Here is a 15,233-nt window from a genome sequence, read left to right as displayed (position 1 = left end):
AACTTCCCTGCTTAAAACAGAGGATAACAGATATTAGCACGTAATGCTAAACTTCCCTGCCCTGAAACAGAGGATAACCAATTTTAACACGTAATGCTAAACTTCCCTGCCTAAAACAGAGGATAACCAATTCTTCCCTGCCAAAAACAGAGGGTGAACAAATATTAACGTAATGTTAAACTTCCCTGAGTGAACAGAGGATAAACAACTTTAGCTCGTAATGCTAAACTTCCCTGCCTAAAACAGAGGATAACCAATATTAACACGTAATGTTAAACTTCCCTGGGTGAACAGAGGATAAACAACTTTAGCACGTAATGCTAAACTTCCCTGAATTAACAGAGGATAACCAATATTAACACGTAATGTTAATCTTCCCTGCCTAAACAGAGGGTAACTTTCATCTCTAAAAGAACACCTTTAGAGGATAACTTAGTTAACTAAACCCTACAGCTGTCTGTTAACTCTTCTCTGACGGCGCAGAGGATAACTATATGTACTGGTCTTTAGCGGTTCTTTTGGATAGAGTAGCACTCACCAACCCTTTGTTGTAAAGGAAGATTCATGGAAACCTTTGTTCAGCTGGAAGTTTCGCTCTGGATTCCAAAAGATGCAGTCTTGAAAGCAGATGTTCTGTTGAGCTTGCTGTTTCAATCTGGATTCAGGTGAAGGAGCTGGAACTCTATCCGGGTCACGGCACCAAAACTGTTGTGAACTTTTCTCAGAGACCAGGAGACGTTTTGGATATCTTGAAGCAGAAGTTTCTCTTTATTGAGATCCTAGCTGTTCATTCGCTGCAGTCATCAAAAGTCGTCTGACTAATGTCAGATACAATACAGTTTAAATATATTTCCAGGGGGAGGATTACATAGAGGTGGAGTCAATCTAAACAAAGCATGCAAATGCAGTACAGGAATCAGCCCGTTACCAGAGTTCCCCAGCCCTGATCTCATTATCATAACAGTGTCATTCAAAGGCATAGGTGCTGATCCAATCAGTCTGACAGTATTGCCCATACCTTCACATTATCATAGAGACAAAGGCATCGCTGTAGCTTGAGAACAAAAGGTTAATGTCTCAGACACCTGGGCTGCCTAATTTGATCTTCTTAGAATGTCATCATCTGTACCTTTAGAAGCTAAATAGAATATACTTCACTTTAGATTTTCCTGTGAAGCTATTTCAGAACATATGATCAACATTTCTTAAATTTGTAATCCTACAACAGCAGAGAAGCATTTATTGGCTTAGTAGTCCTTCATTTTTGTTTTGTTTTATCTTGAAATGATAAATTCACTATTGATATTGATAACAAATGAGGAGCAAAACCCGATCGTGCATTTCATTCATCCAGATGCAGGGGCCCTGTGCTTAAATCTGCCACAGATGGTACATTTAATAAGAGTCAAATGTTTATTACCAAGAAATAAATGTTTAATATTATTAGTAATAACACTTTTTTAACACAAAACAATAGTAGTTTTATGATTACCAACAACTTCTTTTTTGTTATCACTGCGAACAAATGTTGGTCTGGAGTCCTGTAACATTGTTAAATAATTTTGTAGCAAGTAAAGCATATTTATTAGTTCTTCCTATAGAATTATTTAGATTTTTTACCTCTAGTGTTTTAAAAATAATAATTTGAAGATCAATGTAGCTCATTTATGGAAATATTTAAGGGACATTTAATTTCTAAAAATGCAGCAAAATGATCAAAATATTGTATAATGTTATCTTTATGTTGTTATATCACGGTTAATTCTTATGTCCACATTTGTCTGCTTTTTATAAGGTACTGAAAATGAACCATTTTTACTTTTATTTAGAGTTGACTGAAGAAATCAATGAGAATGAAGAACTGAGTGAAGCTGAGGAGCAAAGTCAAGCCAAACCTGGAGAAAAATCGTTGAGTTGCTCTCAAATCAAACAGAAAGATTTAAAGAAAAGAAGAGCCAAGAAATTCCAGTGTGGAAAGAGTTTCTCACATCTGCAACATTTGAAAGAACATCAGAAAATACACACTGGTGTGAGAGAGTACATGTGTTTTGAGTGTGAGAAGACTTTTGCTACAGCGAGCAGTTTAAAACTGCATGAGAGGATTCACACTGGAGAAAAACCTTTTATGTGTTCACACTGCGACAAGAGATTCAATCAGTCAGGAAATCTGAAAACACATGAGAGGATCCACACTGGAGAGAAACTGTACAAGTGTTCACACTGTGACAAGAGATTCAGTCAGTCAGCACATCTGAAAACACATGAGAGGATCCACACTGGAGAGAAACCGTACACATGTGATCAGTGCGGGAAGAGTTTTGCACTAAAAAGAGTCCTTGCAGCACACATGAGAGTTCATACTGGAGAGAAACCGTTTACTTGTAATCAATGTGGGAAGAGTTTCACATATTTATCAAGTCTTAAAGCACACATAAATGTTCACACTAGAGAGAAACTGTATGCCTGTGATCAATGCGACAAAGTGTTTTTGAGAGCTCCACTCCTGGAGCGGCACATAAGAGTTCATTCAAAAGAGAAACCATATCCATGTCATTCGTGTGAAAAGAGTTTCTCACATCTGCAACATTTGAAAGTACATCAGAAAATACACACTGGTGTGAGAGAGTACATGTGCTTTGAGTGTGAGAAGACTTTTACTACAGCGAGCAGTTTAAAACTGCATGAGAGGCTTCACTCTGGAGAAAAACCTTACAAGTGTTCACACTGTGACAAGAAATTCAATTATTCAGGAAATCTGAAAATACATGAGAGGCTTCACTCTGGAGAAAAACCTTATAAGTGTTCACACTGCGACAAGAGATTCAGTCAGTCAGGACATCTGAAAATGCATGAGAGGATCCACACTGGAGAGAAACCGTATCACTGCACTGAATGTGGGAAGTGTTTCAAACGTTCATCTGCTCTACACAGTCATACAAAACACAATCACAGTAAGTAGATCATTTTCAGATCAAACACTTTCAGATCTGATGCTGCGTCCTCAACAAATGGGACACAATAATGCATCAAGCAATAAAATCACCTGGATAAATCTGTCCTAACCAGTCATTAAAACATTGACGTCAAAGAAACGTTATCTAAAGTTTTCACAGTGAAAAAAGTTAATCTTTTAAACCAGCAGATTCAACTGAGAGATTCAGATCAACTCAAAGATGGAGTTCCTCCCCAATGGAACTTACTTAATTTTGCTTCATGATATAATTGTGCTTTTTTATGAGTTTCATATAATGTTCAAATGTATATTTAATGCATATTGATCAATTGTAGTTTGCTGACTCTTTCATGAAGGAATGTAAAAGCTTTTTACAAACTGTTCTTGTTCATGAAGCTGAAGGAGATACTTTAACACTTAAGAGAGCTGATATTTATTTTTAACCTTTTTATTCACTGTTGTTTTTACATGTCTATTCGTCCACTCATAATGCATTTAGGAACACAGAAGCAAGATATACTGTCATGTAGCTTTGTAATTGATCCATTTTGCTTCTCTTGTAAAAAGTGATGATACTGGAACCTGGTATTAAATGGGCCCAGTTTTTGTTAAAGGGAAAAGAAGAGGGAAAAGAAAACAGTCAAAGAACCGGACTGATGTGCAGTATCGTATAGTCATACTGTTTAAACCGTTACCTTAATACCTTTAAAAATGTATTTACTTTTTTTATCAACAAATTCTTTTACCTGGAAATTGTATATGCATACGAAATATTTTAAGCTTTTGAATTTAATTGAATTGAATGCCTTTTTTGTCACTGTATTTTTCTGCAACTAATCAAACTAGGTGAAGCACTGCTTCTTACTGGTGTTAAAAACAAATAAACAGTATAACCACAGACAATAAATACAACTATGGACTGTACAGTATAATAATAAAGGTATATACAACAAGTGACTAGATCATAAAACTGCACATTGACCAATCTGAGTATTGTGAGTATTGACAGTGCTGCACATTGACCTCTACATTATACAAAACTGTTGAAATGATTATTTCTCAAATTTAAATGATTCAAATAAAGAATCGAATCCAAAGATTCGAAACTTGATTAAATTGATCCAGAATTAATAGATTAAGTTTCTTAACCATTCGTCCAGCAAATTGGTTAACTCCGTATACTTATCAATTCTGAGGTTTATATTATGTTCATGACCAAGATCATAAATGAACCAAAATATTATGTTAGGACATTTAAAGCTAGGCACGAATATTAATATGACAAGTTCTCACATTCCGATCAATAAGCTCTCGAGTTTTGCTACTAGAGAGAGGGGGTTCATGGGAATGTCAGAGGAGGGGGAGAGGATATCCAACGGGTCACGGAAGTCATACTGGACAGATCCTGTGCCCTGCAGGCTCAGAAAGTGTCTGTGCAAATCTGTTTCATTGTTTATTCCTAATTCAATTTACGGTAATTTTAGGTCATGAGTGAGCTGGACATCTATTCTTTGGAGGGGCTCAGAGAGGGGGCGATCTCTGTAGATTGCTCTTTATCGGTGTTTGCCAAGATTGAGCCATAGGATAACCGTTTTGATTGACGGCTCTCTAAACACAAAGTGCTTTTTATTCTCCTGATAATTGCGTTAAGTTTTAACAGTTTAATCCCCTGAGGTCCAGACAAACTGGCGTCCGGTGATGGTCATGTGATGGTCATGGATCAATTTAATGGCTGGGATTCTAGATTCTCTGGATTGTGGTAATTTCTGCAGTTAGTAAGTAGCAGTATGATACAGATTATGAGGAAAATGTGATCTTTGTATAAATTAAGTGTGTGTGTGTGTGTGTGTGTGTGTGTGTAAACATCTTAAATATCTCAGTAAGGGTTCCTATGCAGTTTGGAAATATAGAAATTGATTTAAGTCATTTCCAGGGAAGAAGGCAACTTTGCGCTTATTTTATTCATATTGCAGTTCATGATTCCTTTAAAAATGATTACATTTGAAATGCTGATCCCTGTATTTCCTGTAGACAGCTGTGAAATAATGTAGATTGGATAAATAGTTTTCACAGTGCTTCAAAGGGTACAACAGTACATTTGGTTTCTTAGCATTTTTTTTTTCTTAACATTGTGAAAGGGATCCCCGTTTGTGAAAACAGTGTCATGCACACGTGTATTATGTGTTCAGTCTAAAGGTGCATAGTACTTTACAAAGTGCCATCCCCATCTACTGGCCTGTCAGCATATTTTAGTAATTTTCATGGATCATTCTGTGTGAACAGAGGCATATCACCAAATCTCGGGGCCAAAACTTCTAAACACTTTATTGTCTCTGTAATTAGTATTGAAGATGGAGAATTTCAAATCCATAGAGAAATGATAATGAAGTCTGACACAAGAAAACGTTAAATATCGCTGGCATTTGTATGATCATTGTCAGTTTCTAAACATGAAAAACATGGCAATGATCTAATTACTATATTGTAATGATATAGTAAGATTTTTTATAAGGACATTAAAGATTTATATGGACATGTTAAGCTGTTGTATTGTAGGATAGTTATTTATTTTACAGATGTTCTATTCATGTCACATTGTGAGAAATAACAGTGCTGTCTTTCATTGGAGGACCGTGTGTAAGCTCTTAGTTTTAGGCAAGGGGATGGGCGACAGTGATAGCGCCCTCCTTGAGTCTCTTCAGTGGAAATCGACGAACACTTGTGCTGTATTTCTAGTGGAATCGATCAAGGTGGTCTATTGTTGGGGGGATTTTGTATGAGGGCTGCTGAACTTCTTGCTGGGAGGTGCGCTAGATGTTCCTTACGTTGTACACGAAGTGATTGGGAGAGATAGATTGTAGTTTGGGGTTTTCCTGACGAAAGTTTGGCGGCCGTCGGTTGTTTTCCCGAACGCTTCCTCATGTCCGATAGCGGATAAGAAAGCCAGCAGTCCATCTGCAGCAATCTGCCTCTATGGTTATTGTCCTGTGTGCATATTAAGTGCCGTAAAAGACTATTAAATCTCCAATCACTGACATCTTTACCACCGTCCGAAGAGGTCGCTGTTGTCATGGAATAGCGCTATTTGTGTACATCGGCGAACTTTCTACGTGAAGCGTCTGATTAACACGAATGGAGAAGAAACATGAACTTTTCGGTGCGCGTTGTGAAATAGTTTAAAGGTTTTTCTCTACCTCTTAACTCCTGGCTGATGAAGGGCACAAAGGTACTGTTTAAGTTTCATTCTGTATAAACTTTGAGATTCTTTAAAGTGTTTATTTAGCGATCTCCAGAACGTTTAGTAAATTATCATATATGCAGATTTTCAATATCAGTGACCATTTAATTTGTTAATGTTTTTATTCAGAGAGTGTGGTTTGTTGTTACTGTCTTAAACACAATGTATTATCACCTCGTTAGTGTTATTGTTTCTCTTGGTTTGCGTACCAGATAGATTGTTTACAGTAATTCAGGTCTTTTTTGGTCATTTTATATGTGTTATGGTTTTTTTTTTTTTTTTATCTAAATTGAGATTGTCAGTTCATAGTTATCTCATTTGATATTGCACTCTAAAAGGAGATTGTAGTAGTTATTCAGGTAGCACTTTAAAAGAAGTTTGTCAAGTGTTAAAATAATTCATATTATTCAGGCTTACTACAGAGCAGTAAAGCAAGGATTTTACTTTTAGCCTGTATACTAAAAATGTGATTGTCATACTATTAATTGTGTTGGCCAGTTTGATTGCAAATGTGTGTACATTAGTTTATAGGTTTGTAATGGACATTTTTACACAATTTCTGGTCAGATGTCTAATGATTGTTTGTACGTTTGTGTTTATGCAGCTCTTCTGGTGTTTTTTAGAAATACATATTTTATAAACTTCAGTTCCTGGAGAGTAAAGTGCATCTGTTCAGCTGGAAACTTAGAATAAAGTTGATCGGATGATGATCCTGAATGGCTTGTTGAATGAGTCTTGATAGCCTCAGTCCATTAATATTAACAGAGCAGCTGAAGAGACTCATTTCATGCACATGGCTCCTGTTTTCACCTCATTTATTATGCTGATGTCTTCAGTGAAATTAGTTTTAATTGGCAATTTACAGGAGATCTGGTGTCAACATACTGAGGTTATTTTTTTGCTACAAATTTGTAGATGTATTTCTGTGATTGTTTTTAACTAGTTTTCTTTCCATTACTTATATTTGAAAATAAATACATGAATATTATGATCGCAGTAAGTGATATATGTATTATTTTGTCAGATTAGCTCCTCCCATGCTGCGTTCACCTTCAGTGAAGCTCCTCCCACACTAATTACATCATCAGTGAAGCTCCGCCCACAGTGATTCACCAATAAATGCTGGAATATTCACATCTGTTTCCAAGAGCAGACGAGCATCAAATCATCAGGAAGAGCTGAAATCTGCCAAGACTGAGTTTAAGAGGACAGAGAGAAGATGAGAGATCCAGGACCCTGCAGAACCAAACACACTGAAGATACTGAAGAACAAACAGGTTGGTGTTTATGTGTCTTTCTTTATTAATAGTGCTCATGGATATAAAGCTTCAAGCAGATTTAAATTTGCTTTAATAGGAAACATCTTTAAACCTCTGCAATAAATAAAGCATCATATTATGACAGGACTCAACTATTTAAACATCTGTTTACAGCACTTTTAAATGTTATTTTTAATGGGATAACCAATTACAATTTGGGGTAAACAAACTATTATTTAAAATTAAATAAATACATCAAATTACCACCATAGCCAATAGATGGCAGCAGAGAAGCAGTTATTGGCTTAGAAGTCTGAAGACAGTTGTCTTTACTGTCAAATGTGTTTTACCAAGAAATAAATTTTTAATATTATTAGTAACAGCACCTTTTAATGCAAAACAATTTTTACTTTATGATTACCAAAACTGCTTCTGGTGCTTTTCTGGTATCACTTTGAACAAATGTTGGTCTGGAGTCCTGTAAGAGACACTTACATGTATATGAACTGAGTACTTTTTTCACTAACATTGATAAATAATCTTGTAGTAAGTAAAGCATATTTATTAGTTCTTCCTATAGACTTATGTAGGATTTTTACCTATAGTGTTTTAAAAATAATAATTTGAAGATCAATGTACCTCATTTATGTAAATATTTCAGGGACATCTAATTTCTAAAAATGCACCAAAATGATCAAACAATTATATAATGGTTATCTTTATATTGCTATATCAGGGTAAATTTTTATGTCCACATTTGTCTGCTTTTTATTAGTTACTGCAAATGAACCATTTTTAATTTTTATTTAGAGTTGATTGAAGAAATCAATGAGAATGAAGAACTGAGTGAAGTGGAGGAGCAAAGTCAAGCCAAACCTGGAGAAAAACCTTTGAGTTGCTCTCAAATCAAACAGAAAGATTTAAACAAAAGTAGAGCCAATAAATCTTACACCTGCACTCAGTGTGGACAGAGTGTCTCAAGCAAATCATGTCTTATGCGTCACATGAACATTCACACTGGAGAAAAACCGTTCACATGTGATCAGTGCGGGAAGAGTTTTGCACTAAAAGGACAACTTGCAGCACACATGAGAGTTCATACTGGAGAAAAACCATTTTCTTGTAATCAATGTGGGAAGAGTTTTGCACAATTAGGACATCTTAAAGCACACATAAATGTTCACACTAGAGAGAAACTGTATGCATGTGATCAATGCGACAAAGTGTTTTTAAAAGCTCAAAACCTGAAGATACACCTGAGAGTTCATTCAAAAGAGAAACCATATCCATGTCATTCGTGTGGAAAGAGTTTCTCATGTCTACAACATTTGAAAGTTCATCAGAAAATACACACTGGTGTGAGAGAGTACATGTGCTTTGAGTGTGAGAAGACTTTTACTACAGCGAGCAGTTTAAAACTGCATGAGAGGATTCACTCTGGAGAAAAACCTTACAAGTGTTCACACTGTGACAAGAGATTCAATCAATCAGGACATCTGAAAATACATGAGAGGATCCACACTGGAGAGAAACCGTATCACTGCACTGAATGTGGGAAGTGTTTCAATAATTCATCTTCTTTACACAGACATACAAAACACAAGCACAGTAAGTAGATCATCTTCAGATCCAGCACTTTCAGATCTGATGCTGCGTCCTCAACAAATGGGACACACTAATGCATCAAATATCATCTGGATAAATCTGTCCTACTCCTAACCAGTCATTAAAAGTGACGTCAAAAACATAAACATCATCTGTAGTTTTCTCAGTGAATAAAGTTAATCTACGAAATCAGCAGATTCAACTGAGAGATTCAGATCAACTCAAAGATGGAGTTCCTCTCCAAAGGAACTTACTTAATTTTGCTTCATGACATAATTGTGTTTTAGATTAACCGTTTTGCCTGACAGGTTTCTAAACACAAAGCGCTTTTTATTCTCCTGATAATTGCATTAAGTTTTAACAGTTTAACAGTCCCCTGAGGTCCAGACAAACTGGCGTCCGGTGATGGTCATGTGATGAATTTTATGGCTGGGATTCTAGATTCTCTGGAATGTGGTAATTTCTGCAGTTTGTTTGGTGATCTCTCCGACCAAGATCCACAGTACACAAAGTAAATTGAAATGTAGTAAGTAGCAGTATAGTTACTGATACAAATTAGAAAGAGGAAAATTTGATCTATGTATAAATGAAGTGTGTGTGTAAACATCTTAAATATCTCATTAAGGGTCCATACGCAGTATAGAAATTGATTTAAGTCATTTCCAGGAAATGCATGGAAAAAGGCAACTTTGCGCTTATTTTATTCATAGACTGCACTTCATGATTCCTTTAAAAATTATTCAATTTGAAATGCTGATCCCTGTAGATTCCATGTTGACAGCTGTGAAATAATGTAGACTGGACAAATAATTTTCACAGGGCTTCAAAAGGTACATTTACACAACAATATTTTTTTCTTAGCATTGTGAAAGGATCCCCGTTTGTGAAAACAGTAACCTCATGCACATGTGTATTATGTGTTCAGTCTAAAGGCAAGTGTTTCTTTACAAAGTGCCATTACCATCTACTGGACTATCAGCATATTTTTTAGTCATTTTCATGGATCTGTGTGAACAGAGGCGTAACACCAAATCTCGGGCCAAACTTCTAAACACTTTATTGTCTCTGTAATGAGTAATGAAGATGGAGAATTTCAAATCCACTCTAAAATGTGAATATAGAGAAATAACAATGAAATTTGACGCAAGAAAACGTTAAATATTGCTGGCCTTTTTTTATGATCATTGTCAGTTTCTAAACATGAAAAACTGGCAATGATCTAATTACTTTATTGTAATAATATAGTAAGATTTTTTTAACGACATTAAGATTTATATGGACATGTTAAATATTGTATTGTAGGATATTTATTTATTTTACAGATGTTTTATTCATGTCACATTGTGAGAAATAACAGTGCTGTCTTTCATTGGAGGACCGTGTGTAAGCTCTTAGTTTTAGACAAGGGGAGGGGCGACAGTGATAGCGCCCTCCATGAGTCTCTTCAGTGGAAAACGACGAACACTTGTGCTGTATTTCTGGTGGAATCGATAAAGGTATGAGGTCTATTGTTGGGGGGATTTTGTATGAGGGCTGCCGAACTTCTTGCTGGGAGGTGCGCTGGATGTTCCTTACGACGTACACGAAGTTATTGGGAGAGATAGATTGTAGTTTGGGGTTTTCCTGACGAAAGTTTGGCGGCCGTCGGTTGTTTTCCCGAACGCTTCCTCATGTCCGATAGCGGATAAGAAAGCCAGCAGTCCATCTGCAGCAATCTGCCTCAATGGTTATTGTCCTGTGTGCATATTAAGTGCTGAATGGCTTGTTGAATGAGTGTTGATAGCCTCAGCTCATTAATATTAACAGAGCAGCTGAAAAGACCCATTTCATGCACATGGCTCCTGTTTTCACCTCATTTATTATGCTGATGTCTTCAGTGAAATTAGTTTAAATGGGCAATTTACAGGAGATCTGGTGTCAACATACTGAGGTTATTTGTTTGCTACAAATTTGTAGATGTATTTCTGTGATTGTTTATAACTATTTTTCTTACCATTACTTATATTTGAAAATAAATGCATGAATATTATGATCGCAGTAAGTGATATCTATTGTTTTGTCAGATTAGCTCCTCGCATGCTGCATTCACCTTCAATGAAGCTCCTCCCACACTAATTACATCATCAGTGAAGCTCCGCCCACAGTGATTCACCAATAAATGCTGGAATATTCCCATCTGTTTCCAAGAGCAGACGAGCATCAAATCATCAGGAAGAGCTGAAATCTGCCAAGACTGAGTTTAAGAGGACAGAGAGAAGATGAGAGACCCAGAACCCTGCAGAATCAAACACACTGAAGATACTGAAGAACAAACAGGTTGGTGTTTATGTCTTTCTTTATTAATAGTGCTGATGGATATAAAGCTTCAAGCAGATTTAAATTTGCTTTAATAGGAAACATCTTTAAACCTCTGCAATAAATAAAGCATCATATTATGACAGGACTCAACTATTTAAACATCTGTTTACAGCACTTTTAAATGTTATTTTTAACGGGATAACCAAATACATTTTGTGGTAAACAAACTATTATTTAAAATTAAATAAATATATCAAATTACAATCATAACCAGTAGATGGCAGCAGAGAAGCAGTTATTGGCTTAGAAGTTCTTAATGTGCCCCTACTATGCCATTTTAAAGGTAGTTAATATTGTTGTAATAGTCTCTTAAAACAGGTTTACATGTATGCAAGTTCAAAAAACACTTTAAGTTTTCTCCAAAATTAGATTTAATTTTACCCCGTTTCTAAGTGATTCGTAAACGACTCGTGTGAAGCAGTTCGAAGAATCAGTCTCTCTAAACCCCTCCTTTCCTTGAGCCCTCACTGCTGTGATTGTTCAGATGGTGCAGTCCTTCATGATTGGTCTACCGCTACAGCGCAAAACGAAACGCCCATTAGCATTACTGAAAGACAGCTGCTGAGACCTGTTAATGCATAGAAATCAAATGCTATCAATTCGAGCCGGAGTCTGACGATGAAACGGTTGAAGTAACACATCGACAAGAAACTGTTTTTCAAGCACGACTGGAGCAGGACGTCTCTCAGTGGGTGTCATATGTTAACTGTGGAAAGTGCTTGCAATTTGCTTTTGTAAGCGAACCGGGCACACCTCTACGTTGTGAACTTCAACACTGTACAATCCATAACACTGCGTTAAGCCATCGTTTATCATTATCATTATTTAAACTAATAAGGCAGACAGACAGTCAAGCTGCATGAATCACAATTTTTAGACTACATTGCACTCACAGCTGAACAACAGAACTACAGAAACGCAAGTTAGCCGCTTACCAAGACATGAGCGGGGTTGTTACACACCATTAACACAAAGACGTATTTTGAACGATCGCTAGAAAATACAATCATCAATTATTAATCATACTTACAGGTAGAAGTTCAGGGGAGCAAGCCGGTCCAAATAAACTGGGCACTGATCCATTTTTTAAAACCAAGCGTTTGGTGAATCTCGCGTTGTAACGTTACTCCCCAAGATTGGAAAAGCAGTCATCAGTAAAATGACGCGAACACAACACAAGATTGGCATTGGACTGCTGAGGTGTTGAAAAAATTTATGTTAACCACTCATTCTTGGTAGTTTCATCTTTCGGAAGGGCATATAAAACAAATTCACTCTCACAGCGCAGGACGTCTTCTTGACATGATGTAATCCACGTGAAAATGGTATGGTAGGCCTACTGTTTGTGGGCGGGCAAGTTGTTCGCGACATAGAATGTGGGCGGACATTACGCAAATGTGTAGCTCGTGACGGGTGGCCGTTACAGAAAAAGATTCGAATTGCTGACGACTCGTTTAGGCGAATTGTATTCCGACTCTTTTTTTTTTTTTTGATAGACAAAAACTTCATTTATCGTGGACTGTCGGCATCACAACTAGTTTATGTTAGTTTATGTTCACATACAGCTACATGACACACTACATGAAATATCATATTTGAAAAGGCATAATAGGGGCACTTTAATTTTTGCTTTTTATTCTGAAATGATAAATTCACTATTATAATACATTAAATGTTGTCTTTACTGTCAAATGTGTATTACCAAGAAATGCATGTTTAATATTATTAGTAACAACACTTTTTAATGCAAAACAATTGTTACTGTATGTGCCTTTCTGGTATCACTTTGAACAAATGTTGGTCTGGAGTCCTGTAAGAGACACTTTATATGAACTGGGTACTTTTTCAGTAACATTGATAAATAATTTATAGTAATTAAAGCATATTTATTAGTTCTTCCTATAGAATTATTTAGGATTTTTATACCTATAGTGTTTTAAAAATAATAATTTGAAGATCAATGTACCTCATTTATGGATATTTTTCAGGGACATAGAATTTCTAAAAATGCACCAAAATGATCCAAATATTGTATAACAGCTGTGTTTACATTGTTGTATCAGGGTTACATTTTAAATGTCTACATTTGTCTGATTTGTATTAGTTACTGAAAATGGACCATTTCTACTTTTTATTTAGAGTTGACTGAAGAAATCGATGATAATGAAGAATTGAGTGAAGTCGAGGAGCAAAGTCAAGCCAAACCTGGAGAAAAAACTTTGAGTTGCAATTTAAAACTGCATGAGAGGATCCACTCTGGAAAAAATCCTTACAAGTGTTCACACTGCGACAAGAGATTCAGTTATTCAGGATATCTAAAAACACATGAGATGATCCACACTGGAGAGAAACCTTTTAAATGTTCACACTGCGACAAGAGATTCAATCAGTCAGGAAATCTGAAAACGCATGAGAGGATTCACACTAAGGATAAACCTTTTAAGTGTTCTCACTGCAACAAGAGATTCAGTTATTCAGGATATCTAAAAACACATGAGAGGATTCACACTAAAGATAAGCCTTATAAGTGTTCACACTGTGACAAGAGATTCAATCAGCCAGGAAATCTGAAAATACACGAGAGGATCCACACTGGAGAGAAGCCGTATCACTGCACTGAATGTGGGAGGTGTTTCAATACTTCATCTGCTCTACACAGACATACAAAACACAAGCACAGTAAGTAGATCATCTTCAGATCCTGCACTTTCACATCTGATGCTGCGTCCTCAACAAATGTGACACAATAATGCATCAAGCAATAAAATATCTCTGATTCAAATAATGTCTTTTTAAAAGCAAACACTTAGAAATAAAGTGAGATGATGCTATTGAGATAGTAGTGTAAGTGTGATTAATAGTGCTGATGGTTGAAAAGCTTCAAGCTGATTTAAATTAGCTGTTATAGGAAAAATCTTTAGAGCTCTGCAATAAATAAAGCATCAACAGGACTCAACTATTTAAATCACTTTAAAGTGCTATTTTTAATGGGATAACAAATACATTTTGTCTTTTCGAGGCAGATAACATGCTTAGAATTTCATGAAACTCAACACACACATCAATATTAATGATAGTTAGACACTGGCAAAAGGTCATAAATGGGCGTGGAGCAGGCACTCTATAGCGCCATCTTTTGACAAAAGTTGGGGGGTTAGTTTTTCCTACAGTCACCAAACTCTGTACATATATTGATCTCATCAATCTGGACAACTTTCTAAATTAAACTCATTAGCTAAGACCAACAGGAAGCCGGCTATTTTGATTTGAATGTGGATTTTTTTGAAAAATTAGGCTGTAAACAAATTCACACTCCTTCTTTTCACACCAAACTTTTTTAACATGAAGAGAAGATTCTGAAGATGTTAAATTGCGAGCGGATTTGGGATATCTTGAACGGTGTGGACGTGGTGATTTTTTAAAGATGTAGTAAAAAACATAACCCTTATTTTTTATATCTTTAAAGTGAAGCATCCAAACTCTTTAAAACTTTTTTCACACAGAGATCTAATCATTATGAGCAAGTGCTGGTAATATCATAATTATTCAACCTTCTATGAATTAAAGAAAATAAAAATAAAAAATCAGAAACCTGCTTTCACTCTGCAGCCTGAATGTCTCTATGTGTGTGTGTTCAGTCAGGGTGAGAGAAGCTCATTAGAGGGGGAGGGGTGAGAGGGTGAGATAACAGTGATCCATGCTCCAGACCATCTTTGAGTAAGGAATGCACATTAATGCAATTACACTACATAAATATGTCTGATCTTTGAGAGTCTGATATTTTGAGAAAATATAAAGGGCCACCAAGTCTTTCATTGTT

General features: G+C 36.1%; 1 protein-coding gene across 1 annotated transcript in view; it reads left to right on the top strand.

The window, feature by feature from the left end:
- Positions 1 to 15,233, top strand: part of LOC141343331 (uncharacterized) — a 34,951-nt gene that overhangs the window by 16,008 nt on the left and 3,710 nt on the right. Inside the window, exons 4-6 of the mRNA XM_073847963.1 lie at positions 1,830 to 2,951; positions 8,369 to 9,058; positions 13,613 to 14,092. Of these exons, the coding sequence (XP_073704064.1) occupies positions 1,830 to 2,951; positions 8,369 to 9,058; positions 13,613 to 14,092 (2,292 nt within the window). The remainder of the gene's footprint in view (positions 1 to 1,829; positions 2,952 to 8,368; positions 9,059 to 13,612; positions 14,093 to 15,233) is intronic.

Source organism: Garra rufa, chromosome 1, assembly GCF_049309525.1.
Source record: "Garra rufa chromosome 1, GarRuf1.0, whole genome shotgun sequence".
In the NCBI taxonomy this organism is placed as follows: Eukaryota; Metazoa; Chordata; class Actinopteri; order Cypriniformes; family Cyprinidae; genus Garra; species Garra rufa.
Note: the sequence above shows the minus strand (reverse complement) of the source record. Positions and strands in the feature narration are given on the sequence as shown.